The sequence below is a fragment of the Trachurus japonicus genome, chromosome 16 (assembly GCF_045865225.1).
Source record: "Trachurus japonicus isolate A0001 chromosome 16, Traja_1.0".
Lineage (NCBI taxonomy): Eukaryota > Metazoa > Chordata > Actinopteri > Carangiformes > Carangidae > Trachurus > Trachurus japonicus.
Genome location: NC_140922.1, coordinates 15,263,898 through 15,284,714, shown reverse-complemented (window position 1 = coordinate 15,284,714; position 20,817 = coordinate 15,263,898). Strand labels below are relative to the sequence as shown.

The 20,817-nt window shown below is 42.6% G+C and overlaps 2 protein-coding genes across 4 annotated transcripts in view; one reads left to right on the top strand and one right to left on the bottom strand.

The window, feature by feature from the left end:
* Positions 1-3,086, top strand: part of LOC146972124 (dynein axonemal heavy chain 11) — a 41,467-nt gene extending 38,381 nt beyond the window's left edge. Inside the window, exon 83 of one of the 2 annotated variants that reach the window (XM_085801946.1) lies at positions 2,958-3,086. In XM_085801946.1, the coding sequence (XP_085658072.1) occupies positions 2,958-3,042 (85 nt within the window). In that variant the 3' untranslated portion in view covers positions 3,043-3,086. The remainder of the gene's footprint in view (positions 1-2,957) is intronic. The other variant, XM_085801947.1, reaches the window with a different exon arrangement.
* rapgef5b (Rap guanine nucleotide exchange factor (GEF) 5b) lies at positions 957-19,910 on the bottom strand. Of its 2 annotated transcripts, XR_015037853.1 has the most exons (19): positions 19,389-19,869; positions 15,072-15,211; positions 14,269-14,369; positions 10,180-10,258; positions 9,793-9,937; positions 9,601-9,698; positions 7,419-7,449; positions 7,138-7,216; positions 6,716-6,865; positions 6,038-6,135; positions 5,581-5,703; positions 5,297-5,475; positions 4,973-5,063; positions 4,807-4,857; positions 4,440-4,527; positions 4,226-4,290; positions 4,058-4,112; positions 2,691-3,234; positions 957-2,658 (listed from the first exon to the last, which is right to left on the bottom strand). XR_015037853.1 is itself a non-coding variant. In XM_085801948.1 (18 exons), exons 1-18 carry the CDS (start codon positions 19,566-19,568, stop codon positions 3,116-3,118), a joined length of 1,872 nt encoding a protein of 623 aa, XP_085658074.1. In that variant the 5' UTR covers positions 19,569-19,910; the 3' UTR covers positions 957-3,115. The 2 variants fall into 2 exon arrangements, 1 of the variants encoding a protein (XP_085658074.1); XM_085801948.1 differs by having other exon boundaries at positions 957-3,234; positions 19,389-19,910.
* Positions 19,911-20,817: the final 907 nt, after the last annotated feature.

The window sequence follows — 20,817 nt, the reverse complement described above, 5'->3', positions numbered from 1 at the left end:
TAAAACGATGCAGTGTTTCCAGGCCTTGAATAATGCAAAGAAAACAAGTATATATTATTTTTTAAACAACACAACACTTTTTTTTCTTAGGAAGAGTTCAGAAATCAACATTGGTGGAATAGCCTCAATTTTTAACCACAGTAGTGGTTTTTAAACTCGTTCTCATTAAATACGATTTGGTTCAGGCGATCACCCTAATCAGTGCCTCATTAAGTAGAATGAGGTTCGCTTCTGTTGGAATTCAACAGACACTGGAACGGACAGGCTGCCATATTGTAGAGATACTGTTTATTAAAAAAAATATTTAGGGTGGTCTTTTAATTTTTTTTTCCAGAGCTGTATCTATAAATAAAGCAAAATCTGGTTTTAATTCCATTATTTAATTTAACCCAAGGCCCCAGTAAGAACTAAAGTGTACAGTTCCCTTTTGCAGCCACAGGGTGGCAGTGAAGCTTCCTTTTTGATTGTCTGATAGTCATGTTGATGTGATTATAAAAAAGTCATTATTTTTTCAAAAGATAGAACTGTTGAAAGAATATAAAATGTGTATGCTCAAAGTTAAAATCTGCAATTAAATGCTGATGTTCGTGCACATAGTGACCACGTTAAGTTGTCACATCTTTACATTTAGCAGCTGTTTTCTTCATTACTTTACTGGCCCGGTTTCCTAAATATTTTTTTTTCATCATGATTTTACAGTGTTTTATGTCTGAACCTTTAAACATATTCAAAACCACAACGTAGTAACAATGCAAAAACTTGTCAACAGATTATTATCACAACCAACACAGTTTAAGTTATGTGTAAGTAAATTTGATAGATAGTTGATCTTGTGTGTTTGATAAAGATCCCTTTGTGTTACGATTGTTACTGCATTTGTATTGGATCAGTCCGGTAAAATGAATCCTGAATGTCAGCAACTTACATGTGGAGAAACAGCATTTACAATAACTGGCTCATGATGAGGAAAAATATTTTATTGCATGCACAGTTGACACTGGTGGTCAATCCATGGGTTTGTTCCATATCATGCAGACCAACCAAAACATGTGTACAAAAAGAAAACAAAAATTAAACTGAATTTATAGAGTTAATATCTATAGAACAAATAAATAATTCTGAAATAAATAAATATCAGTATTCAGAATTTTAACATAATATATACACAGTATAAACAGAATCAACTGTACATTGATGATAATAGAAATTAAATTCAAAATAACATAAATACTGCTAAAGCGTGTCAGCTCAATGTTCAATGTGGGCTTTTAAATCCAGAAATATACAAATAAAATATCAAGTTCCATCTACATTAACACTTCACAATGCCTACTTAAAATGGCCTAACCTCTGAGCGGAAGTGAGCATTTTCAGTTTAGAGAATAAATACTGTATCCTCTATCGCTACACACTATACAGATGCATACAGTGGTGTTACTACACATTGAACATGAGCAGATGGCTTCTATGTATCTTCCTCTGTCTCTACTTATTTCTGTCCAGAAGGTGCTGCAGTATTTGATTTTACTATTGCTCTTTATTCATGCTGACAGTTAATGCAAAAACATAACAAAACTTACTTTATCTCTAAAATATGTATCTCGCCGGAGCTCTTTCAGGTGCAGCTCTGTGACGAAGCTGAACAACATTCGCTTCAACTACAAAGCAGCTCTCTGTTCAGAGGATGGGTTATCGTGGGCTGCAGTGCTGAGTCACCGTGTCATTGTCTTTGGAAAGACACTTTGTTGCTATGGTGTCTTTCAAATGCAAATTTCTGGTACACCGACTACATGACAAAGAAAAAGTTAAATCTCCATCTCTAAACCTGAACAGATCAAAACAAACTGATCTGGATGGCTGATTCTCCCATACAAGGAAAACGTGTGTTGTATTGTGTTTTTGCTTGAACTTTTAAAGACCAATACAGATGTAGCAGGATGTATCTGCTGTTTCACTCCACTGATTGTCCACAACTCAGCTACATGGAGATCCTTCTGCCAGTGCTTTTGAAAAGATGAGCTATTAGCAGTTATGGGGCAGTCTTTATGGTATTTGGCACTAACGTATGTGATTACAACTCACACACAGGGACACACAGCTTGTCACACATACACACCGAAGAAATACAGTATACCATATGTATATCTGTTTCTAATTTCCTGCTCTAAAATCATCTGACTTGCATCAAGCCTGATCTATTACACTGTACTTTAAACTATAGGAAACTGTTTGGAAATAATACATGAAAATGTAAAATATTCACCATTGTTTTCACTGGTTTGATTCAGTTTAGCAAGACATCAGGTCGGTGTACAAACACTGTACTGATTGATAAGTGACTGCATGTCCAACATCAGGCATAGAGAACATCTGGATTGTGTCAGACTCTGAGAAAACAGTGGTGTGTGCACAGTATATATATATATAGGACTGAAATGCTCTTTGGTTGAATCTAAACTGTAAATAGAAAATGATGTAAAATGAGTCAAATTGCATCTTGTAATCTTCATCACTATATGTGACATGAGCAGAAGCTCTGGAAAGGCTAGTAAGTGGAGCTTTTTGTGACATATTCTGTTCTCGAGGTTTAGAATGAACTTCTATGCTCTACATCTTGTTTCCACATTGTTTTTTTTTTTGTTTTTTTGTAGCTTTGAACTAGATAGGAAAGACTTGACCTGCAAACTGACACTTCATATGAGACTGCTGATTCACCACAGAGGGGAGCTGTTGGGTTGTTTTAAGATCAGCCTTTTCTCAACCCCTGCCACCTGTAGGGAAGTAAAATGACAGCACGAGCAGCAGCAGTTTGGACCTGCAGTGTCAGACACACTGGTCGACACTTGCGGCACTAACTTAGCTCTGCTGCTGGTGTTGCTCTGCCCTGCAAACTGGCAGCACAAGTCGACCAGAGTCTAACCTATGATATGTCCTCTGCTGATTATTCCCGTCTCCAGTGAGAGTTTTCCTGATCGAGCGGCTCCCTCCTGCGGTCGGCCCGGGATCGTGCAGTGTTCCTCTGACTTGAGTCCTGAGAGATAGATGAGACAGCGGTAGATTGTTCCGTGGCGATCCGACAGGCCGACAGAGTGGGAAGAGCAGTGGCAGCCGCTCTCTAGGCGCGAGGCTCCAGCCTGTGTGACAGTTCGAACAGGGTCTGCTGATTGTCGATGATATGAAGGTAATCAATGTAAGCTCGCACTTCAGAGCTGCTCTTCTGTGTGATGCCATTTCCTGGAGGGAAAAACAAAGCATTTCACTTGCAGAGCAACATTAGCAACATTATGCTTTTGTGAATTTCCCTATATTTTTATGTCTTATTACACACATAATTCCACAATACAAACACACAACAGTCAAGAAAAGAAACAAGCAGCACATAGACTGACAAAAAAGAAGAGAACAAACAGAAACTGTCCCATAAACCCTGCCCACAGTACCACTGTCACATACACCATCACCACATCCATTACCTACCACAGCATCAGTTTCATGATGCTTGTCTGAACCCAATTAACAAAAGGATTTACCATTTGGTCGATGGATTTAGGGCACCTGAGCATGTATAGCTCGTCTGGACAGGTTTTATAATCTATCTGCTGTTTCTGTGATATATTTGTGGAGTCTGACCTAAAAGGCTCTTAAATCCCCCGCCACCCTATTACTGTACATCTCCAACAGTCTGGAGTTTCTTTCAAACCCAGCCTCAAAAACCTACTAGGGTACCAGAAGTATCCATGGAGGATTTTAAATGATATCCCTAGAGATGTGTATTGTAGTACAACTACTTTCATCCCAGTCGTGTTCTTCAAAAGAATTTCCCAAATCCTTTTCTCACATTGTTTTCAAGGCTGTGTACATGACAGCAGACAGTATGAAGCCGATTTAAACTATCTGGAGATTTCTTGCATATAGATAAATTTAACTGAGTTGGTTATTAAATGCCATCACATAACCCTAACCCTAACCCACCTAACCCTAACCCTAAGCATTAGACCAGAATTCGAGGAAACGAATGAATGAATTGAAGTGAGGCCTGAGAGCTGTGAATACTGACCCATGTGATCTTTCTGACACTGCCGGATGAGCCGCACTGCGTCTGCAATCATGTGCTGGAAATAAAAATGGACACAGGCAACATTAAACATGACATTTTCAATTCAGCGCTACTCAGTGTTTTCAGTACCGGATCAGACGAGGCCATAACAAGGTTTGCGAAACTCACCAGCTTTTCAAAATTAACCAGGTTGTCGTGAAACGTCTTGTTGCCTTCGTGAATGAATGTGATATCTAAACACAGATAAACATCTTGTCAGTATTCACCAAGTAGGGTGTCAGTTTGTTTCTCAGTTGTCAAGATTGATAGAAATATGTCACAGCGCTCTCCTCCAGAGACGCACTGGTTGTTTGGTATCGGACTGACAGAATAATGAGCGCACCTTTCAGTAGCAGTGGAAGAAAAGGGATCTTCGGCGCCTTCATCTTCTTGAAGGAGTCCCTATAGGCCTTGTGGTTCAGCGACGGATCCTGTGAAGACATTTTCAAAACGAATGAGTGCAATCCTCAGGAGGAAAGGAAGTGTGGGGGGCATGTGTGCCCGTGCATGCATGCATGCTTTGTTAGATCTGAATTATGACGGCATCAGGGACTAATCATCATCTGAAACACCTGATGTCTCGCCTGATGTTTAGAAATGAAGAACATCTGTTTGTTTCACCTCGCTGTTTCACTGATGTAGGTTTATACCAGTGCTTTGCATTTCAGTTGCTAAAGTAGTGTACGCTGAGCGACATGAATTACACTTACTGTAACTGTCTCCAGCTCCGAAAACAGCTTTTTGAATTTCCCAGGAATTTTCTACAGAGGTAAAAAAAAACAACAACAAAAAAACATCAGAAGCCATGTAACACAAATTGAAGGTGGTACAAGTGAAAGAAGAATTCTTCCTCTGGGAAAGAGAAGACATCCTCACCTCCCATGTGTGGCTGAGGCGGCTCACTGCTGCAGTATTCAGGCCCATTATAATGGCAAAGAAACAGTTGAGGTTCCTCTGTGCCTTACAGCTGTGAAAGATCAATGGAGCACAACATTCTGTTACTTCCGGGGTTTGACGGCACAGAATTAGATGCAGTTTGTGGATTTACCACTGGAGGGGGCAGCATTCCCACACAAACCCTGACCTCCCACCCTAACAGAAGAGCTTGCAGTGGGTGCAGCTTTGGCTAGTATGTGATTCCAGTCAATAACCCACTAATGGAAATACTTAGGGATGTGAGTGAAGCTAGTAGCTACTAACTGGGCAGCAATCTTGATGAACTTCTTGATGAGCTGGACCCTTTTGCAGAGCGTCGGGCACAGCAGCACCTCGGTCATCACCCACAGCTGGATCTCATTGCAGCGCTGCAGCAGGAGCTCGAATGCCACCGTGTGTTTGCTGCTGGCGTGACGGCTGAAGGTGAAGTAGACCAGCTCTTGCTGGAGAAGAACAACATGTATGGGATGAAACAGATCACAGGGCATGTGGTGCTATTGACCCTTTAGGCCTATTTTAAATACATTTTTAATAAGACTGGGACATACCTCGTGTATTGAGTCAAAGATGGTCCAATCAAAGTTGGTGAGGGCAACAGCCACATCCCATGTGTTTAAACTGAGCATGCGAGCCGTCCTCTGTTGCAGCTCTGAGTTGTCAGTGAATGGGCACTGAAGCAGGAAAACAAGAGGCAAAAAAAAAAGATTAGAGCTGTCAGTTTGTCCAGTTATTCACCAGAAATACTGGTATAACTATTTAAAGAAACATATTTCCCAGATGTTCCCACATATGATTTGACAATATGAGAATGGGGCTTTGAAGCTTCTAGTAGGCTATAACCTCAACTGTGCTGCATATGCACATATAGGCATGAATATACTGAATTATGGATTGACTTGTTCGTTGCCTCTCAGTGGAGAATCATTAGACGTAAACAGACTGAAGCTTTTCCTTTGACACCTTAGTATTTTTAAGCTGAAGTGACACTTGCTGTGATGTTCCTACCAGGACTTCTCCGGGGTCGTTCCTGCATATGTGAAATCTCCCAACGGGCCGTAGACAATCTGAGAAAACTCTGTCCTGAGGCTGCAGGAGAAGCTTCCCTGCCGGGGAGAAAACATATCACAAACAGCAGAAAGCCGTGAAAAATCTTCTAGTCAGCATGTACGCAGCTATCAGTAATCAGAGATAAGACTCTGTGCGCCAGGAACCACTATGAGGTAGCCAGTCACTTTAATCGCTGATAACAGAGACTGACATTACATTACCGCCCTGTACATGCTTCTCCCCTTTAGCTGTTGTCACTGGGAATAAATTTTCCTCTGTTGACTGCAATCTAATGGTTTCATGTCTGGGTTCAATATACAACTCGACATTGTAAAAAAAAGAAGAAGTGTGAAATGTTGTGAGAAATTGAACTAGCCTACGTAACAAGTTTTTCTTGTGAAATATGTCCTTTCAATTTCTGAGCGGAGAGTTCAAGACTCAAGACACAAAACCCCTCAGACTTGCTGCCTATTCTGATTTATTATGGACTAGATAGCACAAAGGTGTGAAATTGTAGTCCTGTGGTTTTGTTTATAACATACAAAAATAATGAAATATCCAACCCACAAACATCATCAAATGTGCATTACATTATCGTTGTATGTACTGGAACTGTTAGATTAGGATGGTATATACCTCCAGGATAAGTCACGGCCACAAGGACTAGTTCCCCCTGGGGGACATCCATCCTCTCTGCCACTGCCTGCAGCAGCTCCTGGGCCACTATGCCAGCATGGGCCCTCATACTTAGGTATGAGTCCACAGTGATGTACACTTGACACAGCACTGCAAAGGAGACAGAAATTATGTCAGTAGGGGATAATATAAATTTCACAGCGGGTGAACCTGCTGTTTAAAAGAAGCAAAAACTCATCCTAATAAGGCAGAAAGAATTCATAGGTCATAGCTCAGGTATTTGTATTTTCAAACCCTCTCATTCATTCCTTGGATAGATTCCCATTGTTCTAATGTTCAGACTAAATGTCTCACTACAAGAGGCTTTGGAAACGACGTATGATGGGAGGAATGTGTGAAGTACGCCATGTTTTACGACTTACCTTCCTTGGTCTCCCTCTGTGTGCCTCTGGACTGCAGCCCATTCTCTTTCAGGCTCAATTGGTGGAAAAGTGCTTTGCTCTGAAACAAAGGGAAATGCGTGGATTTTGACACACATTCATACTGCCTGAGAACATCGAGCTTTTCGGTTGAACTGCGCCACAATGTCTTTGGCAGGAAATGTGAGGACAATTAGGCTTCACACCCAAACCAGTGTTTCAAAGAGGGCAGCCAGCTCGAAGTTTGTTCAGTCTTAGTGTCATAAAGAGTTATTTGAACTCACCTTTCTCTGAGGGGAATATTCATCGGACGTACTGGAAGGAAAAGAAGGAAAATACGTCAGTGAAGTGACTGTCATGTGAATACGCATGCACAAATGCAACTATTCTTTGTCTTTAAGAACATGATCTGATTAATTTAATTGGGCTGCAACTGTGTCTCACATAGAAACAGCCAACACTGATCAAGGTAAAGTAAATGTATATATATCTGTATTTATATACTCCTCTGCTGTTTTCAGTCTCTTACTGAAGCCCAGTGTCAAGGCAAGATTAGAGTGCTTAGTAGATTTTTAGGCCTTCCAATGTGATCCCTTCATTTAATCACCCTATTCTCATCAGTTAGTTCCTGCCGGCGTGATGGATAGCCCCGTGTCCATTATCATCCCTCAGCTTTTACTGGGCTCTGCATCACAATAGGCATGTTGGCACAAAGCCTGCCCTAAGGGATCCCCTCTCGCTGGCCAGCAGCAGTCCTGCACTAATGAAAAACCTCACTCCCACTGTCATGTCAAAACAGAGCTCAAGATCGTATTCACACTCATTCTCCTTTCAAAAACCCAGAGTCACCATGGATGTCGAAGAGCTGTGGCAAAGAAAAATACCGCATGACGGGAGAGAGCACAAGAGGAACCAGTGTTGTGTGGTTTTGAAGCTTTAAGGAACATATGACTCCAGCTTTTTTTTCCTTTTTTTTACACAAAGGCCAGATGGAAGTTGATGTGAGCAAAGGACACCAAAAAAAAGACACCTTTTAGCTTTTCAGTCGGCAGCAGATTGCCACAAAGCAGTCAACCTTGTCCTCCCACGGGATGAGCCTGATTGTGAAAAGCTCATAAATAGTAGAGTGTGTCAGTTAGTTACACCCACACAAAGTCCGCTATACTTTAAAGGAGCGGGCGTTGTGGAGCTCCCTCCCTGGATATAAACATGAATATGTCAGATAATGGCAGCAGAAGTCAGGTTGAATAATCTGCACTGGTTTTTTAATGGGTGGCAGGTTGTGGTGTCCCCGGGGAGAGGAGCTGATTGGAGGCTGTGGTTGAGGGAGGAGGGGGAGTGGGATACGGGTGTGGCGATGTGTCTGGTGGTGGTGGGGGGTTGTTGACAGACAGACACTGTAATGCCAAAGAGACACAGTTGCATCATCTGCCTTCTACAGTCCAGTGGTCATATATTTTCTGTAGGTGTGGCACACCAGAACCTAATGTGGTTCTTTTACTTTTTTTTAATCTATAAACTCAGCAGCAGCAAACATGATTATCATCGGTATGACTTTATTTAAGTAGGAATATTTGATGTGGTGACTGTGGGGATCATTCTACATGATTCACACCAGTTTCACAATCATCTAACTGTTCAGTGACCCCTCATGTCCAATGGATATCTGTGTATTCATACTGTAGGTCCCCTATGTCAATTTAGAATATCTGCCTACTAAAGCCCAATACCCAGCACTTGTCTGATACCAGCACTTTCTTTTCCCCAAATGGAAAATCCTCCTGTGAAATTCACTGGGATCATTTTCATATCAGGAGACATAAAGCCAGAGTATGCTGTGGCTCTAAAACCTGAGTCATTACTGACTAGATGGAAAAGATACTGGAAATGTGGATGTTTATGTTGATGAGAGCTGGTCACTTTATGATGGATACACATTCCACTTTTAAAGGTCAATATCACAGCTGATACCAACCCAGCACATTGGATCAGTATAAAGAACAAATTATCAGGATACCTTACATAATGATTTTATTGCTCAACAAGTCAGGAGCCATAATGACGTGTGTATTTATGCGACTGTGTGATTATACTCGTGTTTGCCACCGTGAACAGCCAGCAGGCTTGAATTTGTGTGCAGTAAACAAGCGTTGGAGAGCACTTTCCATTGACTTTGAGAATTCCTTAATTTCCTCCATCTTTAAGATTTTGGATGAAGAGCTGACTATGACCTTCATATTTTGGTCCATAACACCCCAGAACACTGCAATTACTCTTCAATCCCTGAATGGATTCATTGATGAGACGCTAAATAAAGGCACAGAGCAGAGAATAATCTCTTCCTTTGTGCTCAGAGACCAGCTAATGTCTCTGGCTCTTTTCAGACCTCCAACACTCATAGTCCTCACTGGCTGCTCTGCCCTACCAGACTTGATCACTTTTTCCATTTGCATTTAGGACACTTACTGTCGGCGATGCAGCTGGTAGATTCTCTGCAGTTCCCTCACGTCCGTCTCCAGTGCTGGGTGCTCATACAGATCATCCAACACGTAACGACACAAAGTCTAGAAGGAAATGTCAATTTTCATTCCTCTCAAGTTGAAGTCACCTCTCCCGCCCACTCTCCACCCATTTCCACAGTACACCATGTCCACCTACCTTCATGAACAGCTTGACGTGTTCGTCTTCTTTCAGGAAGTCTTTGCAGAGACACATCCACTGCGACACCAGGTGCAGCACTTTTCGTTTCCTCTCCAGCGCCTCCTTCCTGTCCTCTTTCCCTCTGCATCGCTTGTTGCAATAGGTGGGGATTGAGTTAAGGCTTCAGCACAGATGGAGGAAGATATCTTTTGCACACACTGTGGTGAAGAGTGAATATAGCCAGAGTGTGCACATGTAGCACAGTTAGTTAGCTTGGAGCCTGTAAATCAGTTCTGCTTTGGTATAAAACACCTATTTTCTGTCTGCAGCATCCACACAGGACGGTTAATATATGTGAATCTTTGTAATAATGTTCCCATAAACCCCTTCTGTTCTCAAGGATATTGTCCCAGCAGAGCCTGACATAAATCACTGGTTGACATGAACACGGGGTAGGTCAGCAGAAAGTCATCCAGAAGTGTATCTGCAACGAGAAATCCAATATTAACAATGGAAAAACAATGAAAAAGGAATATGGTACATATTTTCATAAACAGTTTGACTGTTACCAGGTCCATATAGAAAACACTGTCCAAACCATATGAATCCTATATAAATACAGGCTCATTAGGTTTATACAGGATACTGGAGGGCAAGTCCATCACTGACCTTGATAACTATATGATTGGTGCTTGCTGAGCTGCACATCTAGAGCACCTAAACCTGTGATAACAGCTAATAGAGACTTGGCTTCAGCTGTTCCTATTCCATTATAATAATTCCAGTTAACAAGCACTGAGCAGTGATATTTCAGAGACGAGCGTAATGTGAGAGACATTTCGATGGCACTTTATTCTCCATGGTCAGGGTGAGATACTGACTCCTGAGGATTCTTCAGCTTCTACAGTATTTCACTTTCAAGTTAAAACAAGCCTTTACTGGCTTTATATGCTCAATCTCACACATTCACCGTCGCAGGCTGTATCAGTGCAGATAAGCCAATAATGTTAATGTGTCAGCTGACTCTCGCTGACCTCTGATGAAGTCTGTGTTTTCATTGTGATTTATCTTGCTCACAGAAAGGCAATCTGATATTGCTTAGCCATCACCTTAATGTGTTTACATGCAGCATTTTTCGGCCACTGTACTGTATACTGTGTGTCAAGGTTACACGCATGAGGAAGTGTCTCTGTAAATGGATTAAGTCAAAGCTGGTCAAATACTGTACATCACCAACTCACTTTCACAAGTCCCCACGATATAAAATACACTTTAGAGTCCACATCATCACAACAACGAATATCATTCCCTTAACTTTTTCATCTTTTAAAAAGATCCCTTTCTTCCAGAATATTTGTTTTTAATGCAAATTATTATTTATAGTAAATTACAACAAGTATGTTTCATAATTTGACATAATTCCAAAACTACATTTCTCAAGAATAAAGAACAGAAAAGGACAGTAACTCCCTGACTTGATGACCAGCCAATAGTGAAAAGCTTTACAAATCCTATTAGGGCCAACCTCCTCTCAACCCCTCTGTAAGTGTGCCTCACACCCAGAATTGTAAATTCTCTCCTTTAATTTCACACTGGCTTCCCAGGGCCTTTGTGTGCGTTCTGGTCCACAGGACTCCCTGACATCATTATGTTAATCCGTGCAGAGCAGCTGTGGGATGCATCGCTGACTGCTTATGAGAGGTTACACGTGTAGCTCTCATAAAGAATACAGTAACACACCTTAACACGGAGGCAGAACGCGACACACACAAAAGGCCACTCACATACAGTAACTGCCCCCCGCGCACACAATCACCGTGAATTGATCGCTGGCGCTGCTGTGTGTTTGTGTTGTTTTCTGCAAACTCTCTTATAACTGAAACACTTTCTCATGAGTAGCAGCTTGCAATACTTCTCCCCAGGCTGTAAACACTGCAACTTTTTTTTTGAAGTTGGAAAACAGCATAAATATTTAATCTTACAACCTTAAGACATATTCTCATATAGGTTTTTCTTGGTAACACAGCAAAAAGAAGTAGGTGATGTCCTGCAGAGAAAGAAAACAGTTCCACAAACCCATTTATGCATGAGTTGTGCTGTATAAATATAGGTCTGCAGTGTGTTTGGCTCATTTGTGCCTCCTACACATCACATCATGTTGATTTGAGATTTTCAGTTATCATCACTAATTGGCCTGGATCCGAGATGAGAATATTCACTGTACAAAAATCAGTGTATCCTGCTCTTCTTGTACAGTGGAGTCCCGTACGTAGACACTCAAACCAAAACAAATTTAGTTTCATTTTCAGAGGAAATGCAGAATGGATTTATTGATCCAGTTTGTCAATCTGCCGTGAAATCAATCATCCTGTCAATCAAGCTGCCAATCCCTTTAGCATTTCAATAAGCACTCGTAAAATTGGTCAATGCAGCCTTTGAAAAATAGGATGTTAATGTGTCACTTATTGGCTCAGTAAAACAGCAGAAATCCTCAAACATGCCTATATTTTCAGAGTTTTCATTTTCTATTGAATCACTCAAGGTAATGTTTTGACTAGAGATGAGCATCGACATCTCCCCCCACGGTGCATCTGTGAAAGAGCTGGAACATCCTCTCATTAAGACCACAACTGTTCCATTACATGTTTTGCAGAGCTGGCAGCAGGTACTGTGAATCTGTGCAGAGTAAGAAGAATCAATAGCTGCACTCAGACATCGGGCACAAGAAAGACAGCAACACTCAACACTTGTGAATGCTACCCACAATGCTAACCCACAGAAGATCAAGCCCAGCGTATCAGAGATCTCCACAGCCAACCCAGCTGCAGTGCTCCATGTTTGCTTCTCCTCAAACGTGCCCGTGGTGCTCTCAGAAAAAGTGCCATCTCTTGCAGAACGACGGGAAATCTCCTCTGCATTCTTAATGTTGCGTACTGAGTAAATATGGAAGCAAGTGGTGCCATGATGAGATGAAATTGGCTTTCTAACGGGCTGTACTCCGTGTTAAGTCATAAACACAACATCAATAATTTGCTGCAATCATTAATCACGTCCCTGCACAATCTTTCTGAGCCGTCCTACAGGGACCGACCAAAGGCGGCAGCTGGGTGGATGCTGGAATAAATCTCTTTTTGATGAAATCAACGATCTCATGCTATCACGCTTCCACTGAGCTGAAACTCCAAGGGCGCACTCAGCAGTGGCACCAGAGCATAGTCCTCACACCGAGACAAGCAAGGCCAGCAGGAGTCAGCCTTATTAAACATCACAGTGCACATCAATTCTTGTACAGGACTCAGTTCATTCCCTCTCCTCCTCAGGTCTCTGACTCCTTGACCCTGGGATGTCGCTCAGCATCACGCACTAGTCCAACGCTCCCCATGGAGACTCAACTTCAATACACTCATTGCAAGGTGAGCTAATGGTGAATGATTCATCAACAACACACTGACTACTGAGCCCAAAGGAAATTAGCTAAAAGGTAAAAGACAGATGGGTTGACTGTAAGGGCAATAAGTGCAGACACTTGCCTGCCACTCAACAAACTCTAGATATTACAGTAAATACTTAAAAATAGCAGTAAAACATATTATTCAACATAACACAACTCACTTGTGTATGTAAAATGCACCATTTTGCAACGACAGGCGCATCTCCTGAGAGGGCATTTAGATCAATTTCATTCACTTCCTCATCAGAATGACTAATGATCCCTGGTATGAGGTTAGCCTGTCTCCACCCGGGTAAGAGATCATCTGTGACCACCTCCATCTCCAAGGGAATATCTGAATCCCTCTTTTTCTTTTCCCCCCTGTCCTTGCTTCCCCTTCCCTCCAGCCTTTAGATTGTTGCTCTTTTTCCCCCCTCATATTCTTCCTCTCCTTGTCTGACTGTACTGCCACTGCTCTCAATCATCACCTCTCATCCAGCCATTCAGCAAAAGAGAGTCTTCTCTGCCTTGGCAACAGAGGCACATTATCATGTTACCTGCTGGGATAAGAGGAAATGTGTTGATTTGTCATCATTGCGAGGTTAGACTTCATGTCACGTAGCCCCGCTACAACCTGACTCAAATGATATGAGCGACATTCATCTCTATCAAAGGCTTTTTTTAAATGAACAGGCTGAAACTTAGTGGAATGATAACACATGAGCAGCCCTTTAATATTGCCTAGCAGGGAGGGGGACGGGGACAGGGGGGTGTCCTCTGAGACAGACAGGAGTGGGGAGGTGAGAAAGTAAAATGAAAAATGAAAGGAGGGATCTCTCTGTCTCCTTCTCTTTCTCTTTCACATCGCATATAATAACATCAGTGGAGCTACCCAGGCACAACGCCAATGTTATGGTCATAAAGTTGTCTTGACCATCCACCCACTGAATATACAACTTTAATTTCTCAACCAACAATAAAAAAAACGTATTCATAAATTGAAAATATGCAGTGAAATGATTGAGATGATAAACTTCCAGGATATTAGATGAATCTATACTGACCTGATTCTTTGCCCTGTGTTGTTCCCTGGTCATCGTCCAGTGTCAGGTCGTTCAGCAAGTGCTCCAGGATCTTCTCTGGGGTCCCCGATACCACCATGTACCTGTCAGACACGACAGAGTCAGTGGATGAGTCCTCCTCGATAGAGGACAGTGAGCGGCTGCTGCTCCATTCCTCTTCTCCCTCTGTCCCCTCATCGTCTATGTAGCGAAAGTAGGGGACGTCAAAGGTGGGCATCGTCACCGGCTCTACCCGGCTGGTACTGTCACTGCTGCTCTCCTCTGAGCCCTCCTCGTCATCCTCGTCCTCCTCCTGCTCCACCAAGGCAGCGTGGAGCAGCCTGCTCTCCTCCTGCCGCAGGTTCGGGGGCTGTGGCCGAGATCCCATCCTTTACAGAGTCCCCCCGTGCCCTTACACCGGCAACGTTGCCGTGGTTACTGTGGCATGCCCCCTTTACCCATCCATGCATCCATCCATCCACCCACAGCTGATACAGCCCGGAGTCCAGTGCTGTGTATCTCTCACGCACACTGAGGAATCCCAGTATGTTCACGGCTGAAAAAGCTCCTGAATGAGTTGAATGGGAAGGAAGCCAGTGGGGCTCTGCCTCACAGCCCCACGCTGCTTACTTCAATGTAGTTGATGTAGTCATTTATGTGTAGGGAGCTGTGATGTAAGCATGCCTGAGTGAGTGTGTGATCCAGAATGACAGAGAGGGAGAATGATGAGAAGGGAGAGAGCGCTGAGGGAGAGAAACAGATAGTGAGAGAGGGAGTCTAGGAAGGAGGGGAGTGGGGAGGCTTACCTCTTGTTCCTCGCCTCCTCCCTCCCTCCTCCCCTCACCGATGCAGAGAGGGCTGGCCGCTCTGACGACACTCTCAGGAGAACGAGCACATCGTGGCCCCTTTCCCTCAAACACACACGGACTGCCTCGTCACTCTGGGGCTGGAGGGAGAGGGAGAGAGAGAGAGAGAAGGGGAGGGAGCAAATGTGTTATCACCAAGGAGATTCCCCTGTATATTCTCCCACTCCCACAAATCACCACTGATTTCCATCATAATACTCTGTCAAAGCCCGCACTGTAAATGAAAGAGAATTTCCATACATCATTATTCAGTCCTTATCTGTGGAGCCCATTCAGGGATTAACATAAAAGACTCATACATATTTTAATTACCAAATCTTGTAGAAAGCCTATTCAATTATGTGTGGTGTCTAGAGACAGTCTGTTTTTAAGCCTACACAGGGTTAAACTCAGGATGCCAGAGATGGTTTGGTGGTTTAGTTAACTCACATGGTTGCTCCTTGTCTTATGACTAACATGAGGTTCTATGATGATAAATTCACCATCACGTTGCCCACCAACTCCCAATCTTTCTCTCGACTCCCTCTTTCTCCCTTAGTCATGCAGTCACAGAGTGACAACCAATCACCATGAAATCAATCAAGATGATCACAATTATTGTCATTTTAAAGGAACCAAACATATATACTTTGATTGCTACTGACAGCTGAGTTGTTACACAGGAGTGCCTAATAAAAAGTCTCTAAATTCCACAAAAAAACCTATGTTGTAAACAAAGTGGCTTGTTGCAGCATCCCTGAACTATAAAGAGGGATGATGGCTGCTTGAAAATGGAGGGTCTGGATCAGAAATATTGGTCATAATGAGGAGTTCACTGTATGGTGCACGCATCCCGCATCATCTCCATCCCTTCACCCTCCCTCTCCTCAGCCATCAGTCAATGCAACACAAGCCTCTCTGCATGCAATTAGCCAGGCAGACAGGCTGGAAGTGGTTGCAGTTTTCTCCCCTAATTGCCTTTTGCACAGAAGCATCCATGGTTCCTCAGTTAAGCATGACTTCCCAGCACATTAACACTTATCTGTGATCTGTGGACAAACATACACAAAGAGACGGCCGGGCATGTGCCACACACACACAAACACACACACACACACACACACACACACACACACACACACACACACACACACACACACACGGATAAACACATTAAGACAACACACACATGCAATATCCCAACACAGACATACATTACAACCGTGCCCATCAGGTTGATCCCCTCATAGTCAACACTCACGTTATACAAGCACTCTCATCTATAAACAGGAGAGATGCTTTAAAAACCTCAGAAAGGACCATTAAAGGCAATGTTTGCTGGCAGTTCCTTCAGTGCCGTGACTCATAATTCAAAGCAAAGTTTAGATGTATGTTAGCGTCATCCCATGAATTCATTTCTGCAAGGCGTACGCATGCAAAATTGCTTTCATGTTCTGAAGGGTGCGTCTTGTGTAATAACAGTATTATCCTCTCACAGGACGTGTAGAAAGGGGTAGGGGCGTGACGTAAGGCAAAGAAGTCAAAAATTCCCAGAAAGGGAAGGCTGCGCTGATTAGCTTCCTGGTTCTTTGGAAAAACCGATTCAGTGCTTCTATCTTTATCAAGAGATGACGTCCACTGTGTACTCTCAGCTTAGCCAAAGTCACGAAGAAGCCACTGCTTCTGACTGCGCATGAAAGCAAAGCTAATTAACAGAGTCTCACAGTCTACCACTAAGAGGTCAAACAGCAAACAAACCTTTCTTCACAATAAATTATTAAATCTGACTTGGCTGCTGCAGGCCGCTGCTCAGTGTGCACTGGGATTTGTGGTTACTGGTGTCCTGATATGAGAAAACAAAACAAAACAAAACAATCAGGCCTCTCGAGTGGATGCTTGTCCACCCTTGCCTGGAGGTGACCTCAACTCCCATGACTAACCACAGCTACTACACTGCTGAAGTCCTCCGAACATGGACACTGTCAGAAGAGTAAACACTACTTATCAGGCCTCTGCACAAAGTTATGTCCCCTGAAAATGGTTTACTGTCTCTTCCAGGGGTCCAGATGCATTCCACTGGCTGGAAGGACATTGCCTGTCTGCAGGTCCCTGTGCTGCTGCTGTAAGGTCTGGCACGCATGGTATGGGACACTTAAAGGGAGCTGGAAGACGTCAGACCTGACAGGTCGTGGATTTGGTCCTGATTCCTTTCAAGGAATAGCGTGGATCTGACACAATGCAGCGACGGAGAAGAATGAGACCAGGGAGTCATACGTCAGGCTTGTTTTCAAAGAAGCCTTTGATGCAAATGTGCTTCGTTATCATTATCTCCAGCAATAATTCAATGAAATCCCTGCTTAATGCATTGTGCTCTGCTAATATACTGTAAACAACATTATATGCATGTTATGTAAATATTTGCATACAAGCTTTTCTTTTCTTTTTTTTTTTACACTTCATGACAGAAGATGGTAGCTCCATGTTCTAAGCAGAAGTACAGAGCAAAGGAAAATGTGGTTGATGAAATATTGTTACATAAGGTGCAAGAAACTCGGAAGGTGTCAAAGACAACAGATGCTCAACTGTTTCACAACCTTGAATAATTTAAAACAGAGATAAAGTAAAAGGACAAAAGAACAAAACATTTCCAGAGTAAAAGCTGTAAACTTAGACATTAAACAGCTAAATAATATATAAATAGTTTTGCCTCTTAACAACCAGAAGAAAAGGCCTAGAAAAACATTATTTACTAGATAAAAGAAAATTGCATAACATTCATGATTTCCATGCATCAACAGATATGCAGCCTACTGTATATTAAGTATCCATGTTTCTACCAGTTGGGATTTGACTGATTTCTAAGCTCTTTGATGTCTGGGCTTAGATATTTGTACGAGTCACATGTACTGTAACACAGTATGCGCATCATTGGATTATTTCAAACCATTCTATAATCTAGAAACACTGCTAGATAATCTCACATAATCTAAATATTTCTAGATAATGTCAAGAATTAAATACAAGGTCAGCATATCTGGCCATTAGCACCAGGATTACACACATATATACACACGTGCCGTTGGTGCACTCACGTTTGGTCTTTTGGATTCACGAGAAACTTTGCACAATGCATGCAACTGAGACAACAAAAGTACGACAGGTTGCTGTATTGTGCGGCACTAACATTTTGATCACATGCAGATTGGCAGTGGCTTTGTGACAACGAAAGGTCATCATATTGAATAACAACACAGATAAAGAGATCTGGCCTTGTATTTGGAGAAAAGGTCAGAGACCTGATGCAATGGAATCCACTCTGAAAACCACACAATGTCTTGGCAGGGTGGTCGAGCAACTTGCGTCAACTCTTCCTGCCATTGTTGAACAGGGTGGTGCACTGATACAGCTGGCAGGAAGGGAGAAGCTGGGCCCGCCGGGAGGTCAGCCAATCAGACGTCTCCTGCTCAGCTGGCTGCCAGGTGATGTAATGTTGTTTAAAAAAAGTGCGCAGGTTGAACTGAACATACAGTGCTTGTACTTAGGTTGTCAGAAATGACAGATGGCTGGGGCCGAGTGCTTAAAGGAAAACCCTCCTCAAACATAAGAGTGCTGCCATACTTACAGTATCCTGGTGTATGTTAAATCTCTGCAAACAGAGTATTTATAATGTAATTTTTTATGCATTTGAAACCAGTGCATCCAATAGTACACTGATGATATCTTTCATAGAGTTATCTAATTATTATAGCTCTTTCAGGGCATATATTTTGGTAGCAATGATTGAAGAGATCCTTTTGCTCTCTGGACAGATTCTAAATTACAATATTCATCATTAGAAAACGTAGAGGCGATATAGAATGTATGGAGGGCAATATAAACAGACAAATTCAGATCAGTTTGATTAATGGGACACTGCGGGGGGTGCAACAGAGGATGCTAAGGTAATAGCCTCACAAAATAGCAACATAAAACATCACAGTAGAGCCCAGAGTGAAATGAAAATCTAATGTTCTCTCACTGAATATTCAAGGAGAAAGTATGCTGATTGAGTGGGATTCATAATGACATGAAGAGGACTATCTGATAAGCAGCTTGACTGCTGTTTCACTGCGACAAGGCCAAAGATAGCTGTTCAGGGCAATGCATCAAAGAGTACAGTCTTCCACAGTAAGGCTACACTCCTGTGTCATCATCACTTCAGTATAATTTAGTGGTAAAATACTGTAAAAACATCTGTCATCCTCTGACTTGCACGAGTGTTGTTCTCCTGTATCTCACCTCGCATGTCCTCTCCGGGCCCTTGCTGTGGTTCTGCAGGAAGCGGCATCCATCCTTGGCCAGTCTCTGCACCATCTCCAGCCTGGACAGGTCCTCCTTGTCATGCAGGATGCACATGCTCCCCTGCTGCAGCCCAGGGGACACAGAGAACATGTACCTCAGGCCACAGTCCCAGGACATCGCCGGCGATCCAACCACTGTTGCTGTATCACTCAAAAACAAACAAACTACTCCACCGGACAAAACAGCAGGATGCCGGGCTGCGGGATAACACTACCCTCAAAAAGTGTGAGAGCAGGTGAGAAGCTCAAAAAAAATTAGTGTATGTATATGTGTGTTTCTTTGTCTAGGTGAAGTAAAAAGTCCTCTGTCCCAGTATGAGTCCTGGCCTTGATCAGCTCTGTAGTAGAGAGGCTCACGAAGAAAAAAAAACTTCACCACTTTTCTAGGCACCTTTCTGAGTGTTTGGCTTTACTGCGAGTGAATGACAGAGTTCCTCCCTCTCCGTCCTTCTGTTGCCTTTCACTACCAGGGAGGGGAGTAAGTTATGAACACGGTGGGTTCAGGAAACATCTGGTGAGCCAGACAGCCCCAAAAAGGAAGTTTGAAAATCTCCCGAAAGCAGGGGAGAGTCCAGATTCAGGACTGGGCAGGAGAATTGAAACTGGAAGGTCAAGCACTTGTTAGGGTGGAGATGTCTAGTTTTAAGGTCATTTGGGGAACAAGCAAGCAATGCTTTTCTGTTTTCAGTGAATACAATGCAGTAACTGAATGTCACCTAAAAGCAGCTCCTTTGGTAAAAGCAGACAAACGCCATAGGCCTGTTATGAGTAATTCACACAAAGAAAGAATGACAGAGGGAGCAATTAGTTTAGATCCATATGTAAATGTGTTAGGTGGAGGACTGGAGGGTCTCCATGTGCCTGTTATTTGGTGCAGTGAGCAGAATGATAAGATATAGGCAGAGCTGATACAGTTTGTTGATAAATTGGCTTGTCTCAGGGAAGAAAATAAAATCAGCAACAATTTTGAGAATCGCTTGTGTGAGTTAGCCTATTTAATCAAGAAAAATTACTGAACACTTTCTGGCTCCAGTTTTTGGATTATGAGAATGTCCTGCTTTTCTCTGTTACACATTAGACATTCAGTATGGATTTGGGGTTGCTGGTCAGACAAAACAATAATTCTGAGCTTCATGAAAACTAATGTTACTGCTATTCTCAGACTTCAATATTTGCAGATTTAGAGTTTAGTCTTCTGATTCATCTGTAATGAAACAAATACATGTCTCAGTTGACAAATTAATAATTTAATCATTCAGAAAACTGTGACAGTGTCCATCCCAGTTTCCCAAGCCAAAGTCATTTACATCAAACTGCCTCTATGCTTTCAGGCCAACAGTCTGATGCCCATAGTGTTTACTGCATAA